The sequence below is a fragment of the Colletotrichum lupini genome, chromosome 1 (genome assembly GCF_023278565.1).
Source record: "Colletotrichum lupini chromosome 1, complete sequence".
In the NCBI taxonomy this organism is placed as follows: domain Eukaryota; kingdom Fungi; phylum Ascomycota; class Sordariomycetes; order Glomerellales; family Glomerellaceae; genus Colletotrichum; species Colletotrichum lupini.
In genome coordinates, this window is record NC_064672.1 from 2,094,318 (window position 1) to 2,115,175 (window position 20,858).

The 20,858-nt window shown below is 37.8% G+C and overlaps 5 protein-coding genes across 5 annotated transcripts; 3 read left to right on the forward strand and 2 right to left on the reverse strand.

Annotated features, from left to right (window-relative positions):
• Window positions 1-55: 55 nt before the first annotated feature.
• CLUP02_00577 (uncharacterized protein) lies at window positions 56-646 on the forward strand (the record flags this gene model as incomplete). Its single annotated transcript, XM_049279624.1, has 1 exon — window positions 56-646. One exon carries the CDS (start codon window positions 56-58, stop codon window positions 644-646), a length of 591 nt encoding a protein of 196 aa, XP_049135581.1.
• Window positions 647-3,294: 2,648 nt separating this feature from the next.
• CLUP02_00578 (uncharacterized protein) lies at window positions 3,295-5,536 on the reverse strand (the record flags this gene model as incomplete). The annotated part of the gene is made up of 5 exons (XM_049279625.1): window positions 3,295-3,932; window positions 4,004-4,318; window positions 4,485-4,527; window positions 4,581-4,991; window positions 5,066-5,536. The coding sequence occupies 5 exons, from the start codon at window positions 5,534-5,536 to the stop codon at window positions 3,295-3,297; spliced, it is 1,878 nt and encodes a 625-aa protein (XP_049135582.1).
• A 471-nt stretch (window positions 5,537-6,007) lies between these two features.
• On the forward strand, window positions 6,008-6,698 carry CLUP02_00579 (uncharacterized protein; the record flags this gene model as incomplete). The annotated part of the gene is made up of 3 exons (XM_049279626.1): window positions 6,008-6,179; window positions 6,245-6,528; window positions 6,591-6,698. The coding sequence occupies 3 exons, from the start codon at window positions 6,008-6,010 to the stop codon at window positions 6,696-6,698; spliced, it is 564 nt and encodes a 187-aa protein (XP_049135583.1).
• Window positions 6,699-7,723: 1,025 nt separating this feature from the next.
• CLUP02_00580 (uncharacterized protein) lies at window positions 7,724-8,869 on the reverse strand (the record flags this gene model as incomplete). The annotated part of the gene is made up of 1 exon (XM_049279627.1): window positions 7,724-8,869. One exon carries the CDS (start codon window positions 8,867-8,869, stop codon window positions 7,724-7,726), a length of 1,146 nt encoding a protein of 381 aa, XP_049135584.1.
• A 10,914-nt stretch (window positions 8,870-19,783) lies between these two features.
• Window positions 19,784-20,644, forward strand: CLUP02_00581 (uncharacterized protein; the record flags this gene model as incomplete). The annotated part of the gene is made up of 3 exons (XM_049279628.1): window positions 19,784-19,907; window positions 20,015-20,095; window positions 20,157-20,644. The coding sequence occupies 3 exons, from the start codon at window positions 19,784-19,786 to the stop codon at window positions 20,642-20,644; spliced, it is 693 nt and encodes a 230-aa protein (XP_049135585.1).
• Between the last annotated feature and the right edge of the window lie 214 nt (window positions 20,645-20,858).

The window sequence follows — 20,858 nt, forward strand, 5'->3', positions numbered from 1 at the left end:
CCCTCTCATCATCCACGATCGCATAAAGCTTGCAGGCATCCACCGGGCCCAGCCCATGAGTTACCTCTACGAGCATGACATGTACCACCACTGCACTCTGGCTGACTGGGCTGACCTGAATCACGATGGGCAAGTGGCGGCTTACACGGCGCTACGTGACTTTCGATCAGAGCACGTAGACGAGATCATCGAGGACGCAAAGCGAAGGGCGGAATCTAAAACGCCGCATCCTCATGGTCCATATCGAGGCCCCGGCATCGATATGAACGCCACCTCTAGCATGGGAATCGGGGACTGGCTACCTGAAGACTTGGTTCCGGAACAATGTGACGGATCCTACGTAGAAGTCGACTTTGAAGCGAATGAAGATACAGGTGACTGCGACTGTTTATGCGATGCTACGGGTCTATCGGGTTTTGAACAGTCTATTATAGATGGAGGGTGGGGTTTCAGTGACGGTGGGAGCGGATTTCCTGTAGACACAGGCTCCGCAGGGCTTGATACCTCTGGAGGTAATGGAGGTGGCGGTGACGGCAGTAACAACAATGGAGGTGGCAGTGGTGATGGTAGTCACGGAGGGGACAACTCCCATGCAGGGAGTAGCAGTAACGACCAATCGTGGCAGAGTATGATGGGAATGCTTTAGGACGAGAGGCTGTCTGCATCAAGTTGGTGGGGAAGCTATCGGCATTGTCAATCGTTTTCGCTCGGAGGCATCCATTTGACAGTTCAAAGCCGGAGCACCAGGCCTTTCGCTCCCCTCGCCGGTGACCTCGCCGCAAATGCAGTGGTATCTCTGGAGTCCAGACCCACCCCCCCCCCCCCCCCCCCTCCCAAGTGTGCATGAATAACTAGCCTTGAGTAATCTTGCCGCGTATACGAATCTCAATAGCAAAGTTGTCTTGCATTGTGAACCTTATGGTCTAGCCAAGAACTTCTCTCTATAATTGGAATTGAGACAATGATTGACCAGACTCGGTAGGTCATGCTCAAAATACCAAGCGACCCTTTGAATCATCAACAACCTTGGACAGAGCCGAGGAAGGGGAGGTTATCGTCAAAGCATGGGTGGAAACCGTGCGGCGCGGCTCTAGCCCATAGTCACATTAAAGCCAGGGGATCGTTGTGTACTACAAGCAGTAGCTTTATCCTCGCCGGAGCGTCAGCTGAGCGGTAAGCATTGCCTCAACAAGCACCCTTTTCCCGCAATAGAAGCCCCAGCGAAGCTGAGATCCGTTGACAGCCGCGGACAACGGCTGTGCGGGCCGTCCGAGTCCCTGATTCATGACGGCCGCCCTCGGTGCGACGGCGTTTGTGGAGCGCTGTGGCCTCCTTGCCAAGCTTGCCAAACAATGAGGCGTGAGCGAAAGCTTAAATCGACGTTAACCCGCAACAGGATGTGACCCCAGCAACTTGAGATACGGCGATCCTAGCAAGTGAGAAGCACTGACAGCCGTAAAGATCGGCTCCACCAATCGATTGACTTTCGATTTACGACTTGCCGCACCCCCCTAATCTGTGAAGAACAGCGTAACAGCATTTGTCTGGCAATGGATGTCCTTGCTCAAGATAAAGGCTGACATCAAACCTTATTCCCGTCGATTGCCATTAGCAGAAACCACCTTAGCTGATATCTGTAGATCACTTCCCTCATTCGTCCTTCAGAATATCAAACATGGCTAGATATCTCGGTTATGTGATTGAGAACTGATTCATGGCGGCCGCACGGTCACACCGTTGTCTGGCGGCGGGGTCCATGGCAAACGTTGGCCCGGATGCGAAACCTTACGCCGGAGTGTGGGGCAGACACGACCGGGTTCCGGCTTTGAACCAACTACATTCCTTCCGGATAGTACATACACAAGGCTCCATGCGCGGATAGAGCACATGTGGGCGCGGCTAAAGAGGAACCTGGAAAGACCTCTCGGAAAGGCTCCCCGGCATCACCAGTCAAATTTCGGCCGAGACGGGGCTCCGACCTTGTACGAATACTCCGTAAATTCGTAAACCTCAAGTGTTCCACAGCTCCACCACGGTCAATTGGGGCTTACCAGCCCGCCTCGGTTTGGCCTGATAGCAACGCGGGGCGGCGGGGGTCAGCGTCCGCATATCGCTCCAGGGTTTCTTGTTGTCCGGGGAGTTAGAACGCAGAATTGGCCACCGACTCCCGAGGAAGTCTTATGACCTGAATTGGCGGGATCCTTGCTGGGGGTAATTTTATTTCATCCGTACCAAATGACTACCACCCATGGGGCTGGGTGCTTTCTGGGGGCTGATCTGCTTCTCTCTCTAATTCGTAAATCCCAGTTCAATTTTAGAACAAGGAGTCTTGCAAGGATGTCGTTAACAAAATTGGTTCCTGTATCTTTCAGACGAGACAGCAACGTCATGAAGAGGTAGAGATAGGCCAATACCAGTTGTCTGGCTCGCTGAGATCAGCCCAAACTCCATGTGAGATTTGACCGGACGCCTGGATTGCGTACTTACTTCGGGTTATTCTCTAAACTACCCGCGAGTCAGGTCATTGCTACATCAAGAACTTGCAAATACCATTGACAATTGGCCCAGTACGGAACTCAAAAGCCACTTGAAGCATGGCGCGCGTCTCCACGGGCCATTGATGAAGCGTGGTACGCTCAGCTCAACTAACTACAAGCGGTGATTCGACTGGAAACCGCCACGGCATGCATCATGATCACTGCTCAGCATTGCATTATGCAAAGTGCAGAGGGACCAAAGTAAAATGAACGACCCCCACGCTAACTTCCGTCAGATATAATGACTATTGCGACATACTACACTACGCATGTGCAATGTATGAATCCAGTATAGTCTGCAGATAGCAATGAGAACTCCTCGGGCCTAGATCGCTAAGAAGCAGACGTTAGACTTGGTGTAATCTATTTTCTGGCCGTAGCTCGGTCTCGCTTTTGTTTGTTTGTTTGTTTGTCCCATTTTACGCCGTGATGTCCTCAAGTGAGGCGAAAGGCGACTACATCGCGCTAAAATTACATGACCGCATACAGTACCCCGTAGAATCCATATAATACCCTCCTGCAAGATAGTATGATATATAATCCAAGATTTGACCCTTCTGTTGTACATAGGAGCTCACCAAGCACGTGTTTTAGGAAATGCTAGACGTATTGTAGATTTAGCTTCCCTTTATTTGCCGCCGCCTTTCGGGTGATTGACTCGAGCAACCCTAAACTACATGTGACACGGACTCCTCTATTCTTTTCGGGTACTATTCTAAGGTTCACATAATCAGACGAAAAGCGAGGGAGAAAAAGCTCAGACGAAGCTCGCGACCCAAACATCCATGGCAGCAACTCCCTTCTTACCCCCGGGCACACCGTCCAAACTCGCCTCGCAAGCATCACGTAACGCAAAGACCACGGCGCGCTCCCGCTCATCCTTGACACGCTCCTCTACCTCACGCGCAAAACCGGATCCAAGACAGGCAGAAACCTCCCACTGTCCGTCCTGAAGACCTTCGCCGCACTGCACGCGGCTCTCCTTCTTCAGTTTCCAGCCGGCCGCGACAGCGAGTTCTGTGAGGCGCTTTGGGCCTAGAACAGTGCGGACGTTGGAGATACTCTCTTCGCCTTTGCGGCACTCTAGCGCTGCTTGGGTGAGGGCGGCTAGAACGTGAGGCCGGGCAGCAGCATTCGTTGCTTCCAGGGACCATTCGGAAAGGAGAAGACGTTTGCTGTGCTGTCTGATGGCACGGAAGGTTTCTAGAATGAGATAGGGGGAGGAAAAGTACCATAGGCAATGAGCAAGGACTGTTGCGTCAAAGACTTTGGCGTCGCTGGATGAAGTGAGGGAAGAAAGATAGTCCTGAGGGCTTTGTTGAACCCAGTTGATACGATTGCCAAGCGGACCTTGTGAGATGTGATCCTGTGCTTGCTTGAGAGTGTACGGGGCACCTACGCGAGTGATTAGATTGCCTACCTGCCGAGGCTACTAAGAAAAGTTACACAAGGCAGCAAGAACTCACCATAGTCCAGCGACGCCGGGTCAACAGCCACCACGGTGCCTTGCTCACCCACAACAGTGGCGAGAGCGGTTGTGCAATCTCCCTGACCGCATCCTAGTTCCAAGATTTTGGAGCTTGCTGGAATATCCCAATGTTGTAGGAGAGCCAGGCGGTGAGCGGTTTGGATGAGTTGGACATCGAAGTGCTTGGGGTCGTGCAAGGAAACACGAGCAATGGAAGCAGCGTCAAGTTGAGTGGACATGTTGTTGAGCGTGTAAGTTGAGTGAGTTCCAGATGGGTGATCGAGAATTACAGCAGGGATTAGTGTCCTGTGATCTGCCAAGGAGGGTAAAGTGATGAAATATATGGTGGATTCTTGTTTCTAGAAGCTATCGTTGGGGGCAGTGGACTCTTGTACTAAGTATGTAGGGTGAGACCTGGCCTTTCGTGTTTGTGTTAGGTTCACCCCTCCAAGGATTCAGGAACAAAACGTGCTGCCCACCACCAGCCATGGCCAATTCCATTGTCAAATGTCTGTGCATATTCTGCCCCCAGCCCGTTAGTCAGTCCGTCATCCACCTCACGCCCTCTTCCTCACCAACTCAAACCCAAATCGCGGCAGCATGGTGTCCAGATGCATGAAGCTGACATGACACGCCACGCGCTGGCACTTCAACTCTACCACAAGATTTTCTGCCCCGCTAGGGCAGGCAAACTCCACCGTCGTGCTATTCGGTTTCACGGTGAGATCCAGCACGCCGAGCAGCTCGCCGCGCACAGGGAGAGCCGAGTACGACACGGTGTCGTAGTCGAGCTCGTCCATGTTTGTGGAAGAGCCTGGCTTCGAAGGGGCTGAGGGCGCAATAAGCTGCCAGACTTCAATTTCGGAAATGTCTCCCTTGGTAGTCAGGTCCTTGATGCGCGTGGAATTTTCCGGAGGCGCGAGCCAGTTGATTGCGCAAGCGTTGATACCAGCGGTAGGAACCGGGAAGCGCATGATAGTTGAGTCCTTTTTTTTTTCACATCAGAATTCTTGTTTGAACCGCAGATAGTGAGAATGAGATGGTAGGAAATTGCGCGTACCTCGACAGTCACATAGACCTGCGGCCCATTTCCCCACACTGAATTCTTCAACTTGCGGCTCACTCGCACCACTCTGTCCGGCCAGGCGCGAAGATACTCTCTGGGAGGGCGAAGAATCTTGGCTGCTCTGTCAAGTCCTAGTCTGGCGTCACCGTAGGGAAGGGCATTGAGTTCAGAGTCTGTATAAGGGTAAGCTGCGTAGTTCGACAGCGTCGCAGGAAGCAGAGCGATGTTGGCGCATGATAGCAAGGCTAAAGCCAAGGAAAAGTAGAGGATGAGCTTGGGAAGCTGCCAGTGTTTGGCTGCCTGGAGACCTGGAAGATTCTTAGAGGCTTCCAACAGGGGGTGGTCGTCATCATCCTCGGAAGATGAGCGCTTCCCAAGAGATGTGCTAGAGCTAGAACCCTCGCCACCGCCTGGTCGGGAGAGCGGCGTGTACTGAGAAGTGTCCGACTTTGATTTAGAAAACATTGTGGGAGGTCGTTCTAGGGGGCAAATGATAGTAAGACGACGAACGATGAGGAAAAGGACGAGAGAACTGGAAGTTGTGGATGAAAAAGAAGATCAGGAGTGATTCACAGTAGGCCAGAGATAGCCAGACAGAGACAGGTGATGAGTTCGAATAAAGCTTCAACACGCGGAACTACCGTGTGGCGCAGTCTGGCCATTGAGGAGCACGTAAAGATGATGATGCAGTGGGACTGCAATGCGTCTGTAGTTTCAAACCTTCACCAGAACTTGACTCGATCAGTACGGCAAGAGTAATTTATCTGACATTCCGGGGTGACCGTGTCGGTGACTTTCGACAGTCTCAAGTCAGTTGAGAGGTAGACTGTCAGGTGTCTTGGCACGAGCTATATCATCTTGCTGTCTCTCTCTGCCGCAGATGGCCGCGTACAACGTGGAACCTATGTCGATCCAGCACTTGAAATCTCATCCATCATGCCTAACGTTCCTACCGTCCTTACTTTTCTGCTTGCTCTCGGCACCGGTATTAACCTCGCATCCGCCGCCGCCCCCGCCCATGCAGGTTTCCACGTCCAGTACCCATGGTCGTCTCGTGGTGCCAACCTCCCGTCTCGGCCAGAATTAGATGAGTTCCACCCGTTTTGCCGTAAGTTTCTCCTTCCAGTCTCCAATTCATCAGACTCCCCAGTATTGGCATGATCTAACACACAGCCAAAGGGGAGATCGTGCACAACCCCCAAGCCTACGCCCGCAGCTCCCGCACGTTCCTTTCTTTCTCAGGCCATCCTGGAGACCTTGTCACAGCTCTCTACACTCGGAACAGAGTGCCGAAGAAGAGGGACGACTTCCCTCATATCATTCTGCAAGACTTACCCATCCAGCCCTCTGGTCAGGTGTGCGTCAATGTTACGATACCTTTCGAGACCAAGCTTAACGAGATGGGGGTCATGTACTTTGAGGCCAAGGACCCGGCGACGGGCAAGGTGCAATACTTTGTGAGTCACCCCAGCTGAGAGCTTAACAAAGTGAGATTGACTAATGTAACATGAATTGATAGTGCACTGATGTGAAAATGGCCGATACAGAGGCTCTCCCCGAAGAGCATCCGGCCATGTGTGCGGCTGGAAACGAGACGCTCATCCCGATGCCGGACGAATACCTGTAGATAGAGCTTGAGAAGCATTCATTCCTCAAAATTCTTGAGTCAAGATTGCAATTTCACATCCCTATCTTAGCTCAGACTACATCATATCAATCCTCAGGCACGCCACAACATCGGAAGGAACATGACTCGGTGCTAAGCTGGATGTTTTTGCACCAATTCTCTATTTGAAATCTGCCATTTAATCCTTGTTTACAACTCGAACGTATAGTGTGGAGTAAAGTTCACTGTCTAATTCTTTTGCATAAACCGAACAGATTTACCATGAGGAATTAAAAAAAAAAAGAAAGAAAAGACAAAAGAGGCCACATTCGAGATGCGCCATGAGAAACATAGTTCTCCCAATATGACCACAGCGTTCAATGTCTTGGCAAGGCTATTAAAGCAGCATCAGAGCAAGGGCACCGATAAAGCGAGCAGTTTCCTCGTACTCGTAAATAGCGTCGGTAGGAGAGCGACCGATCGAGCCTTGATCGCGAAGACACCATGGCGCTATGCAAGCTCTCCACAGACGAAGATAGTAAACCTTAAAATACTGTACGACTATCAAGTCTTCAAGGGACAGGGGCAAGGCTATCTGGCGGAGACCCGACTGGCGGATAAAACAAACGTGCGTGCGGAAACGATTACTCACCCCCATGCGCTTAGACACCTTGATTTACTCTTTCTGAGTTTTGGTATACTTGCTTGTGTGACCAGCGCTAAGAGGGGGGACTTAAAATGATAAGCAACGAAGTTTATTGCATGGCTTGCAGAGCTCATATGGGGATACGCTTAATTTAGGGACGCTTGCCAAAACAAAACACTGATGTTGAAAAGGAAATTCTATTGTGATTCTAAGAAGGACACCTTTAACTAAACAAACCTAGCTACGCATTTGATCACTGGAAGTTCGCAAAAGTGCTGAGACACCCCACTACATCTCCCCTTCTCGCTAGCAAGCCATAGAATTCATACCGCCCAAAACGATTTTGCCGCAAACCCGCTCCTGCAGTGACTTTTCTGACTCGCTCCTACCGCTTTTGAACTTAGGCAGAAGTCTCATCCTTGTCGATAGAGTAGACGTGACGCTTCTCGACCTCGTCCTTGTCAACAGAGTAGACGTGACGCTTAGCAACAGGGGCCTTATTGACATCAGGAGAGTAGACGTGACGCTTCTCGACCTCGTCCTTGTTGATAGAGTAGACGTAACGCTTAGTAACGGGGGCCTTATTAACATTAGGAAAGTAGACGTGACGCTTCTCGACCTCGTCCTTATTAATAGAGTAGACGTAATGCTTAGTAACGGGGGCCTTATTAATATTAAGAGAGTAAATATAACGCTTCTTAACCTCGTCCTTATTAATAAAGTAGACGTAACGCTTATTAAGAATCTTATTAATATTTAGGGAGTAGACGTAATGCTTTTTAACCTCGTCCTTATTAATAAAATAGACGTAATACTTATTAAGAGTCTTATTAACGTCCGGGGAGTAAATATAGCACTTCTCGACCTCGTCCTTATTAACGGAGTAGATATAACGCTTAGTAACGGGGGCCTTATCGACATTAGGAAAGTAGACGTAACGCTTCTCGACCTCGTCCTTATTAATAAAATAGACGTAGCGCTTAGTAATAGGGGTCTTATTAATATCGGGGGAGTAAACGTAGCGCTTCTTAACCTCATCCTTATTAATAAAGTAAATATAATATTTATTAAAAGTCTTATTAACGTCTAGGGAGTAGATATAACGCTTTTTAACCTCGTCCTTATTAATAGAGTAGACGTAACGCTTATTAAGAGTCTTATTAACGTCCGGGGAGTAGACGTGGCGCTTCTTAACCTCGTCCTTATCGACGGAGTAGATATGACGCTTGGTAACGGGGGCTTCGGCTATATTAGGCGAGTAGACGTGACGCTTGTTGAGGGTCTCATCGACATTAGGCGAGTAGACGTGGCGCTTCTCGACGGTCTCGTCCTTATCGACACTGTAGACGTGGCGCTTAGCGACAGGGGCCTCATCTACATCAGGAGAGTAGACATGGCGCTTCTCAACAGGAGCTTCGTCAACATCGGGAGAATAGACGTGGCGCGCCGCCAGAGCAGCTTCAGCGCCAGGAATAGGCCCGGCCTGAACAGTAAGAACGTTCAGGCCGAGACTGGCAAGGCTGAGCATAACACTGGTGATCTGCATCTTGGATGATTGGCTGAAAACTTGGTAGTTTACAAGAAAAAGTGAGTTAAAGAAGATGTTGAAATGATTATAAGATGATTGTTATGGAGTAAGATGTTGTTATGGATGTTTTTTCTTTCTATAGTCGATATTCTCTTAGGTATTTATCTTAAACCCGGCTATTTTAACTATATCGTTTAGCTATTTTAATTATACGCCACAGTTAATAGTCCCTACTTTTCTAACTAATTAGCCTAACTTACGAATTAGCCTAAGTTAATTAGGCTAATTTAATAAAAATCCACGATTCGAGCTAATTCGATAATTACCGTACTTTTTATTAAAATAATTTAATTATATAATTATCTAACTAAGTAGAATAACTAATTTAAAAGCTAGCCTCCTATTAGCCTCTTTAAATTAATAATTCCGATCGTTAAAATTACGGTAATTAACTATAAGTAATTAATGGCCGTACTAAGATCCCCCGGTTATAATTTATATTAATTATTTAGATCGAGGGATTACTAAACTTATTTAATAATAACCGTAACGTAAATCCCTCGTTACTCCTCGTTAATAATATTATTTATAATTCTATTTCCTTAACTTCTTTTATTTTATAAGTAACCTCTATTTTATAAATAACCTCTACTTTAACCTCGGCCTTACTTAGGCTTAGTAATAGCCGCTACGTATAGATCTTAATTAAGTTAACGTTAGAGATTTACCGTAATTTATTAAAAGCCTAGTTCTAACTAGCTAGTAAATTAACCCTTATCTAGTTATTCTTAATATAAAGGATTCTTTACTTAAGTAGCCTAAGAGCCTTATTAACGATTAATACTAATAAGAGACTATTATAATAGTAGTATAGTTATAAGGATATCGACTTTATTATTATAAAGCCGACCTTATAGTATAATAACAAGGGGATCTAAGATTTAATATAGGGTATTATTAATAATAAAGTTATAACTAAAGTACTAGTAGTAGTTATAGTTAAGGTATGAGAGAGGGTCATTCTGCTCGAAATATTAATAAATAATATATAAATAAGAGAGGCCATACTAAGTAGTAAATTATTTTATATAAAATAAGTCGGGTTCGGTCTTTTTTAGCCTTTTATAAACTAAATAGTACTACGTAATAATAAGTCTTAACGCTTTCCTTAAGTAGTAGGTATATATATTACTTATTTAAGCTTTTTAATAGTTATTAATACTAAACTCGACGAGCTAACGAGAGCTCTACTTAGTAAGATCGACCTTATAAGTTACTTTTTAATTACTAATTATTTATTATATACGATCTATAAAGAACTTTAAACCTATAGTTAAGTTAAAGAGGTAGCTCTTAATCTCTTTATAATTACTTTCTATTTAAAAAGTTACTTTAATACCGAGGTTATAGTACTATTTAATTTAATAATTTACGAACTCCTTATACTAACTAAAATAAGTCTTAAGAATATAAATATTTAAGGGCTTTTATTATTTAAACTTTTTAAGTATTAACTTCTAAGCCTTAGTAAAGTCCCTTTTTAAATTAATATAAATTATAGATTTCTAAACTAAAAAAAAGCTAACGTAGGTATTTAGAATCTTATAGGGCCGGCCGATAGTAATTAGTTTTTCTAATAAAGCTCTTATTAATAATTTAGTAAAAACGGGGTTAATATAATTACTACTGATTATTTCGTTATTATTAATTACCTAAGAGCCGTTAGTATAAATCTATTATTTTTTAACCTCGTGGGTAATATTCTTATTAATATATTATATATAGATCTACTATTACGTATCGGGCTAGACGGTAATAAGGGCTTTTTTTAGTACTTTTTTAAAATTAATAATAATAATAATAGGCTTATAAGCGTTAATTTAAGTATAGAGGTCTTCTAATTAACCTAAAGCCTACTTATAAGCTTAGTAATCTTCTAAGTTAATAAAGTAAAATACTATATTAAAAATGGTACCCACATTAGCTACCCTAATTACGTTTATAAGTAGTATCTTAAAGCGGTTAGTCTTATAAGTATTATTTAGTAAAATAATATTTAAAAAGAGCTTCTATATAACCTCGTAATAAAAATAGGTTTAGAAGAGGCTAGTAATATAGTTATTAAGTTATTATATAAAATACTTAATATTACGCTTTTAAAATAATATAATAAGTATTATAGCAGTAGGCACTAGGGCCCTATAGGCCCTATAGCTTAGCCTTAGGCTACGAGGCTAAGCTCTTAATAGTTACGTAACGAGCTAAACCGCTAGGCTTAAAGGGCTAGCCTACTAGCTTTTACTTACTATTTTTTTATTTTTATATTAAGTCTTTAGTTAATTAAGTTAATATAATAGCGTTCTAACTTACTTTAAAATCCCTTTTATAATACTACTTAATATTATTTAATTAACTATTTTTTAAAAACGGAATAATAATATTTTAATTAATTAATTACTAACTACCCTTATTAAAAAAGCGTACGAAAAAGCTAAGTAATAACTAATTAAATTAATTATGCGTAAGTAGTATAATTAATACTCCCTAAATATATGCCCCCTCCCCTAAATATAATAATTAGAAAATATAATTAAAGAGGCTAGGTCTCTTTTTATACTAACGGCTTTTAATAAAGTTATTACTTTTATAAGTTTTAATAAAGCGTTATAAGCCTTAATAAAGGCGCTAGGCTCTTAGTTATTAACTTAGAAATTATACTATTTAACTAGCTAATAGAGCGCTTTTTACTTTTTATTACTTAGGCTAATTACTTAGTATATTTTAATAATATAACTAACTAGCTTACCTCGCTTATTTATATTTATAATAATATTCTTTTTAAAAAAAATATTAAGTAGTATATCGACCTCGACCTTATTTAAGAGCTATATTTTAAAAACGATAAAAAGACCTTATTTAAATAGATTAAATAGTAGCTAAAAATACGTATGATTTAATATTAATTAGAGTAGGTCCTAGCTTTTACTATTAGCTAACTAAATAATAATACTAAGCGTTTATATATAATAACCCGTAAGAAGTTCGACTTTACGTACATTATTATTATAAAGCTTTATATTATAAAAAAAGCCCTTACCTAAGCTTATATTAATAATATAGTTATAATTAAAAGGCTATAGTAATTAAAAAACGGCTCTTAAGCTAGCTCGGTCTAAGATATTACTATTCTTAGCGTATTAAAATAGTAATTAATATACTTAGAGATATAAAATAGCTACGAGATTACTTTAGCTTTATCTTATCCCGTTACTTATGGCTCTTAGAAAATGCCTAAAGTACTTATTTTTATAAATATTAATACTAGCCTTAAGTTCGATTATTAGCTCTAGTATATTATAAAGCGCTTATAGAACGCTAATTATAATATAAATAAGTATTACTTAGAGTATATTATTAATAAAATTAAAAATAGCGTTATAGAGTTTATATACTTATTATTAACTTTTAATAAGATTATTATAGCTAAGTAGTTACTTTATGAGCTCAAGTTAGCTTATATTAGCCCGATTATTATAAACGACGCTAGCTATAAACTAAACGTACTTATAATTATATTTAAAAACGTTTATTAAAAGCGCTTTATATTTATTAAGCTCGCGCGTATTAATAAGGGTTTAAACCCTTAATAAAAGCGCCGTTTTTATAATAAGCTACTTATATATTTTTATAACTAGGTTATATTAAAATACTTAGATAATATAACTACTTTTTAAAAATATATTAAGTACGTTACCTAGCTAATTAACGTAATATAGCCCCTTTTTATAAAGGACTACGTAGTTAAGGCTTTTAGCTAGACTCGCTAGACCTTAAATAAAAATAATAAAAATAATAAAAATAATAAAAATAATAAAAATAATAAAAATAATAAAAATAATAAAAATAATAAAAATAATAAAAATAATAAAAATAATAAAAATAATAAAAATAATAAAAATAATAAAAATAATAAAAATAATAAAAATAATAAAAATAATAAAAATAATAAAAATAATAAAAATAATAAAAATAATAAAAATAATAAAAATAATAAAAATAATAAAAATAATAAAAATAATAAAAATAATAAAAATAATAAAAATAATAAAAAATACTAAAAGTACTAAATAGGACTAAGGTTATACTTCTACTTATAAAACGATCCCTAAAGCCTTATATTAAAAGCTTAAGGATAGTAGCGCTTATTTTATTTATAATAATACTAAATATATTTCTAAAAATTATTTTAAAAAGCTAAAGATTACTATAGCCGTTATTAACGTTACTACGGGCCTTATTAAAATAAAGTTAGGTTTAGAAAACTAAACCCCCTAATAAAAATAAATTCCTAGCTAGAGAATATATATAAAAAAAATAAAAAATTAGTAATTAATTTAGTAAACTTATAGGATCTTATAAGGGATTAGCCCCTTAAAATAGAGCTTATATTAGTATTTAATAAATATAGAATTTACTTAAGAGTTTTATTTAATATAAGAGCTAATAAGTACGGATTTATAAATAACTACGTAATCTTTTTATTATAATAGTTTTACGTAACCCTATTTTATAAATTATTATACTTAATCCCTATTATTAGGTTTAATAAAGAGTAATTAAATAATACTAGTATAGTATAAACCGCTAATTTATATATTAATTAATAGGTCTTTTTAAAAATACCCCTCTTTTAGTTTAATATAGGCCGCTACGACTTAATTTTAGGGTAGAAATAGTTTAAATACTATAAGGTAAACCCTAATATTCGCTATTAATAGCTAATATAGCTTAAGGACTTATTATTATAAAAGACGCTCTTTATTATTATTAATAATATTAAGGACCTATATACCCCGGAAGTTATTAACGTATAATATTAAATCGACGCCGATTATTAATAAGACCTATTTTAAATAAATATAACTTATTATAACTAAAAGCTTTAGTAATAGTAAGTAAAGGGTATATTAATTAAAATATTATTATGCTTATTAAAAACGATAGCTTATTAAATATAGTAATTAGATAAAACTAAGGATATAAAGAAAATAAAACGCGCCTTTAATAATACTACTATTACCCTTATTGAGAGGGTTAAATAATAAAAACTATACTTAGTAACGTTATAAATAAATATTATTTTTATTAATACTCCCGTATTTAAAAAGAACTTAAAGTAAAATAACGTTAAAATAAGCTTTATATTATTTTATAAGCTAGACCGTATTATAAAAAATAAAAAGGAGGAGGTAAACTTTTTATATAACGATAACTAAGTTATTTATAATTTTATAATAACTAATTTATTAAAGTACTTACGGCCCTAAACCGACGTTTTTAATAAAGTAGTTAATAATATACTTATATTTTATAAACTATATAATTATAAAATCGAGCTCTTAAATAGTAATAAAAAAAAGCTAACTTATTACCCTCTATATAAGTAGTTAGTACTAGAGCTAGAGGCTATAAAAGCTTATTTATTAAAATACTTATAATAGGGATTTATTAAGCTAAGTAATACTCCTTTTACGTTATTAATATTATTTATAAAAAAGTATAATAATAATCTACGCTTTTATATTAACTTTTATAAACTAAATAAAGTTATAAAAAAAGACCGCTATTTATTATTATTTATTAATAAGACCTTTGCGTAACTAAGTAGGGCAAAAGTATTTATTAAATTAAATATTAAGTAGGCTTTTTATTATATTTATTTCGACCTAGCCTCTAAGAACTTAATAATATTTAGAACCTATTACGGGTTATATAAATATAAAATAGTACTTTTTAGGTTTTATAATAGGCTTATTATATACTAACGATATATAAACGAAATATTAATAAAGTACTTAAATAACTTTTATATAACGTATATAAATAATATCCTAATCTTTTTAAACGATCCCTTTTAGTACTAAGAGTATATTATTAAAATACTAAACTACTTATAAAAAATAAGCTTATAAATAAATATTAAGAAGTACGAATTTAATATTACTTTTATAAAGTATTTAAGTTTCGTAGTTTTTATAAAAAGTATATAATTTAATAAAAAAAGTCTTTATAATTAAAGACTAAAAGCTACTTATATTACTTAAGGGTATTTAGTTTTTCTTTAGGTTTTATAACTTTTATAAGAGATTTATAAGGGATTACGGCTATTTAGCTAGGCCCTTTATAAAATTAATAAATAAAAGAGTTCTTTTTAATTTTAATACTAATTACGAGACGGCTTTTAAAATTATAAAATTAATACTAACGTCGGTACTAATCCTTTACTACTTTAGGCTAGAGCTATTAATATAAATAAAAACGGACGCCTCTAACTTAATATATACTAGAGCGCTATTATAATAATAAAAAAATAACGGGTTATAATACTTAGTAGCCTTTTATTTAAAAATAATAAGTAGTATAGAGCTTAATTACGCTATTTATAATAAGAAAATATTAATAATAATACTATACCTAGAGGAATAGTACGCAGAGCTTATAAATTATAAGTATAGGTTTAATATTATTATAAACTATTAGCTATTACTATTCTTTATAACTAAGCGCCTACTTAACTTATAATAAGCCCGCTAAGTTAGTACGTTAATAAACTTTAATTTTTAAATTTATTACTACTTAAAAAAAAAGAACGTACTAACTAACGCCTTATTATAAAAAATAAAGGATATTTATACTTAATAAGTACTAAAAGAGGCTAATAGGACCTAAGTCCTTTTATTATTAAGACTACTATCCTCTAATATTATAATAGAGCTATAGGTATTATTAAGTACCGTAATTAATTAATTATAACTTATAGTTAGCTCGCTTTTATTAAAAGATAAGCTCTAGGGGTACTTATTAATAAAAAAGAATTTAAAACTTAATAAAGACCTTATTATAACGTCCTTTATATTAATATAAGTACTAATAGCTAAAGGGCGCGAGCGCTAATTTATTTAAAATAACGGATTATTAATAATAAATAAAAAGCTCGTAATACTTGAAAAAGAGAACTTTTATATTATAATTATTTATAAAGTTTATAAATAAAAGCTCCTCGCTTACCCTAAGTATAATAAAGTTATTCAAATAATTAAATAATAATATTATTAGCCGGGCCTAATAGTAAATACTTATTAATATATATAAAACTATTATACTTATTATTAATTATAAAAGCCGTATAATAAGCCCCCGGGGGAGCTAAGGCTACTTTTAGTACCTAACTACCCGTAATAATATATTTCTACCGACTTTATAACTATTCTTATTAATTAGAAAAAATCCGATAATATTTAAATAATAATAAACTACCTAAATAAGAGGGCGATATTTATTCTTTATTATAAAACTACTATAATAAAAAATATAAGCCGAATATTTTATAAATAGGTACTACTTATTTTCGGCTTATTAAGAACTATTATATTAAACCGAGGCCCCTAATTTATTTTCGATTTTTAAAAAGAGCTTTATAAGATTTATAGAGTTAAGTTATAGCTATCGATAGCTAATTACCCCTAAATAAATAGTTAAATAGAAGTACTAAACTAGTATATCCTATAGTAGTTAAGATTACTAATTAATTAATATTAAGATAACTAGAATAATATATTATTTATAATCGACTTTACTTATACCATTTAGCTTAGCGAAACTATAGGGCTATTATTATATAAAGTAGAATTTAGTTATTAATTATAGCTCTTTTTTAACTAGTTTAAACGAACTTATTAATTCGGTTTTATAAAAAAAAAGCTAAATTATACTAACGCATAGCGTATAGCCTAGGGGATATATAAGGCCTAAGAGACTACTAAAAATATCTAGTACGTATAGCTTTAACGAGGTAATACGGGATATTCTTATAAAGAATATAGAAAGTAAATATTTATATAGAAGCAAGAATATATGAATATAGGGGAAATAAGCGTATATAAAAGAGGTTTTTATAGTAAAGAGAGTAATATAGTTAAATTACTATATAAGAAGTTACTTACTTAATGAAAGGTCTAGGTAGGCAAATACACGCCTATATATAAGCATAAAAACCTCCTACTAGAATATTCCATTGCTTATTAATTATAATATAATTAATAAGCGTATACGTAAGTGAATGCGTAATCGTAGTACGTAATTCCGCCTCGAGTAAATTCCAAATTATTCAGTTACCTTCTAGTACTTTCCATTGCTCACGTAAGCTTATATAAGCAGTATTGCTTATATAATCAATACCTATAATAATCTATAGAAATCGTAGATTAATATGATATATAGTTTGCTTACGTAATATTGATAATAAGGCGAATAATAAGGTAAACAAAGTTACCTTCGTAATAAAATAATATAAAAGTCGCTTAAGTACGATATAAGAGGTATACTAACTACTACCGGCGCCCCGACGACTTAAAACTAAGAAACCGGGTTTTTATTAATACCTCGTATTAAAAATCTACTAATATCAATAAACTATAGTAGCCGTAGGCCGGGCTATAGCCTATTATTAATACCGGATAGGGGGGTATATAAATTATAAAACTATTAGTAAATAGCTAAGTATACCCGGTCTTTTACTTAAATAAACTAAAAAAGGCTACTAACGACTTACTACCTAAGTAAAACTAAGACTTACTACTACTAATTATTAATAATAACGGTAAACTAGAGTATAAGGTTTTAAAATTATTAAATTATACTTATATAAAGGAAAATTATAGTACTAAATAAATTAAAAGGGGTATAATACGGATCTAATAAAGTATAATATAAAGAGCTTTAAGTATATATTAGCAGCGCTCTAAGCGTTTTATTACTAATACTTAATTACTAAAAGCTTATTATAAAACTTAAATATATAAATAAAAACCGCTATAATGAGTAATTCGCTATTACTAAAGGATAACGATAATATAATAATAATAATTATAGCTATAGATTTATTAAAATAAAGGGTAATTTAAAGGTTTATTTTTTAGTACTACGAATAGCGCTTTTTAATATAAAAGGGAGGGTAATATTATAATAATAAGTACTAGGGCCCTATAGGCCCTATAGCTTAGCTTTAAACTATAAAACTAAGCTCTTAGTAATTACGTAACGAGCTAAATTACTAAGCTTAAAAAGCTAGCCCGCTAACTTCTACTTATTATTCTATTTTTTTTTTTTTTATATTAAGTCTTTAGTTAATTAGGTTGATATAATAGCGTTCTAACCTATTTTAAGATCCCTTTTATAATGTAAGGGCCTAGGTAAGAATATACTTATTAAGGCTCTATAGCTATATTTTTTATATATCGTTCTTAATATCCTTATACTTAAATAAGTAGTCTAAATACTTTTTAAATATTATAATAATAACCCTACGACTACCCGTAGTCGTAGTTCGAAAAGCTTAACTAATCTCCTTATTTTATTAAGTTAAGCACTTACGATAAAAAGGATAAGTAATAGGATTAGTAAAGGGCTCGTAATTATAATAGTTAACTCGTACTTCGAAGTACTAATAGTCCCCTCTAATCTTTAACTTAACGGCCTTAGTTACCTACTTATAGTCCTTTTCTTTTATAAATATCTTTTAAAAATATATAGAGCTCGGTAAATTATAGCCGCTTATATTATAATAGAGGTCGAATTAAAAAAGAACTCTATTATAATAGTTAAAAGCGCGGCGCTTAATAATTACGAATCCTTAAGCTTTTATAAAAGAAGTAATATTTATAAAAAGATCTTTATACGTATCGTAGCCGTTAGGATTTCTAATTAGTAATTTAAAAAGTATTATAATATTAATAGCAGCGGCGGCGGCGTAATAATAATAATAATAATTTAGTTAAGATTAATTAGTTATAAGTAAATAAGTAGAAATTTACTAAGTTTAATTAATAGTACGTAATAAAAGTAGAAATAGAAGTAGGTAGGTAGTAAAAAAGTTTCTACTACTTACTAGTACTCGAGGCGGGCTATAGCGGCTAGTAGAAATTTTTTAATAATAGCGTATAGTTAAAATAGCCAAACGATATAGTTAAAATGGCCGGGTTCTTTATAAATTTCGGGCGTCAAGTAATAAAGCTCATGGAAGGGATATCCGTTCGACAATTTCTCCGTACGACTACGAATCCCCACGATCAGAAGCGTGCATGTGCGTTATTGCGCCGGCGTTGCCTTCGCAATAATTCTTAAGTCGTGGGTCTTCAGACATTCGTGCCGAGTCTCTAACACGCCTCGTAAAGTTTCCCAGGTGGATTCCACGGTGAGGTTCCAGACAAAGATCGTGACTAGCTATCGAGTTCGGTATACGAGGCTGGTGGAGATCTCCAACAGCAGGTCCGGGGGCGTGTAGATGGCACGCCGGCATGATACGCCGTCGGAAGGAGTCATGATGTCCTGATGTCCGTTCCGCCGGGCAAGCCTCATCCAAGCCTCCGTCAGCTCAATCGGTCAAGCCCCAAGGCCTATGGCAGGCAAATAAATTGACCTGCGGGCGCCCATGATTCATCTGGCCATCGAAACTTTACTTTCGTCGCATATCGAGCAGTCACATCATTTCGTGTGGAGCACGCAACCTGTTCCATACCTGCGGTCCCTTCCTTCCGCTACTGGGATCCGGATTCCCGAGGTTCATCTAGATGCAAAAACTTTCCTTCATCGCAAGTCCAGCGAGCAGATCTTGTGGAACCTCAAACAGTCCTGCGGTGCTTTTCGTCGTCAACATAGCAACGGACGTTCCGAAGTTCATCTAGACGTTCATCTAGACGATGAAACTTACCGTCGTCGTATGTCGAGCAGCTTTTGTAGGACCAGAGGTTGTGATGCGGTCCCTGTCAGCATACTTGGGGCTCTCCACATGGTCGATGCAACCCTTGGACAACTGACTCTCATCAGTAGATCTTTTTGACACTTGCGAAGTTGCGAATCCTCTTGCACCGCCCCATGTTATCATCGCGACTCATCTACTCAAGCGAGGGCGAGGGCGAGGGCGAGGGCGAGGGCGGATACGGCCACAGATCTGTTAAACACTGCTCGCCCACTCTCGGCGCTGCTGATCCAAACGATTGTGTTCTTTCTTTGACAACCTCAACGGACTACCCTGCCAGCACGCCATCATGTCTTTGAAGTCTTTGAAGTCTCAATTACGAGGCCCCTCACTCGGCCTTTTCGCAGCCCTCTGCGTATGCCTCGTCTTGAACCTGGGCGCTCTCTTCTTCTCCTTCCGCGTCTTGACCCGTGGTTCACAGTCATACAGTACGTCGAATTCTTGTTTTTTGTTAGTTTCTTTCTTATCTTTGTGACTAACACATTATAGCCTACCTCGAAGGTGACCGACCACATGAGCTTCCTATCAAGGTCCGCACCATTCAGGCCGAATTCGTAGATGATCCTGAGCACTACGGGATGGAAGGCTTTGCTTCTACGGTTGAATGGAACGCAATCCGTCCCCCTGGAAAGGGTTTCGTCTTTCTAGGCCAAGAGCACTTTGCGTTTGGCGTGTCGATGTGGCATCAGATGCACTGCTTGAGCCACATTCGTGCCGTGCTCGTTAACGGAGACGACGGGTCTGACCACACGGAGCATTGCTTCCACTACTTGCGGCAGGGCATTCTCTGCGCTGCTGACACGACGATCGAACCTGGTGGCACAAACAAGAAATTGCTCAATGGTGACAAAGTTGCTGCAGGCGATGGAGCTAAACACACTTGCCGGGACTGGAGACAGGTGCACGATTGGATGGCGGAGCAACATTCGAAATGGACGCCTGAGATGTTTGAGAGGATCAATGAGTCTAGCCTATAGATATTTTGTTTGAAATGAGAGATCCATGCATAGCAATAGAAATTCTTAACTTTTTACATCTTCGCTTCAGTAACTCGTCTGGTCTGCATCTTCTGCTTTATTCCCTGTATGCGCTTCGTGTGATCGCTTCGTGTAAATGGGCGCGCACAGACTTAAGCAGAGCTGAACTCTGACGGGGAGGCATAGGAAATGGGACCAGGGTGTCACTGATGCG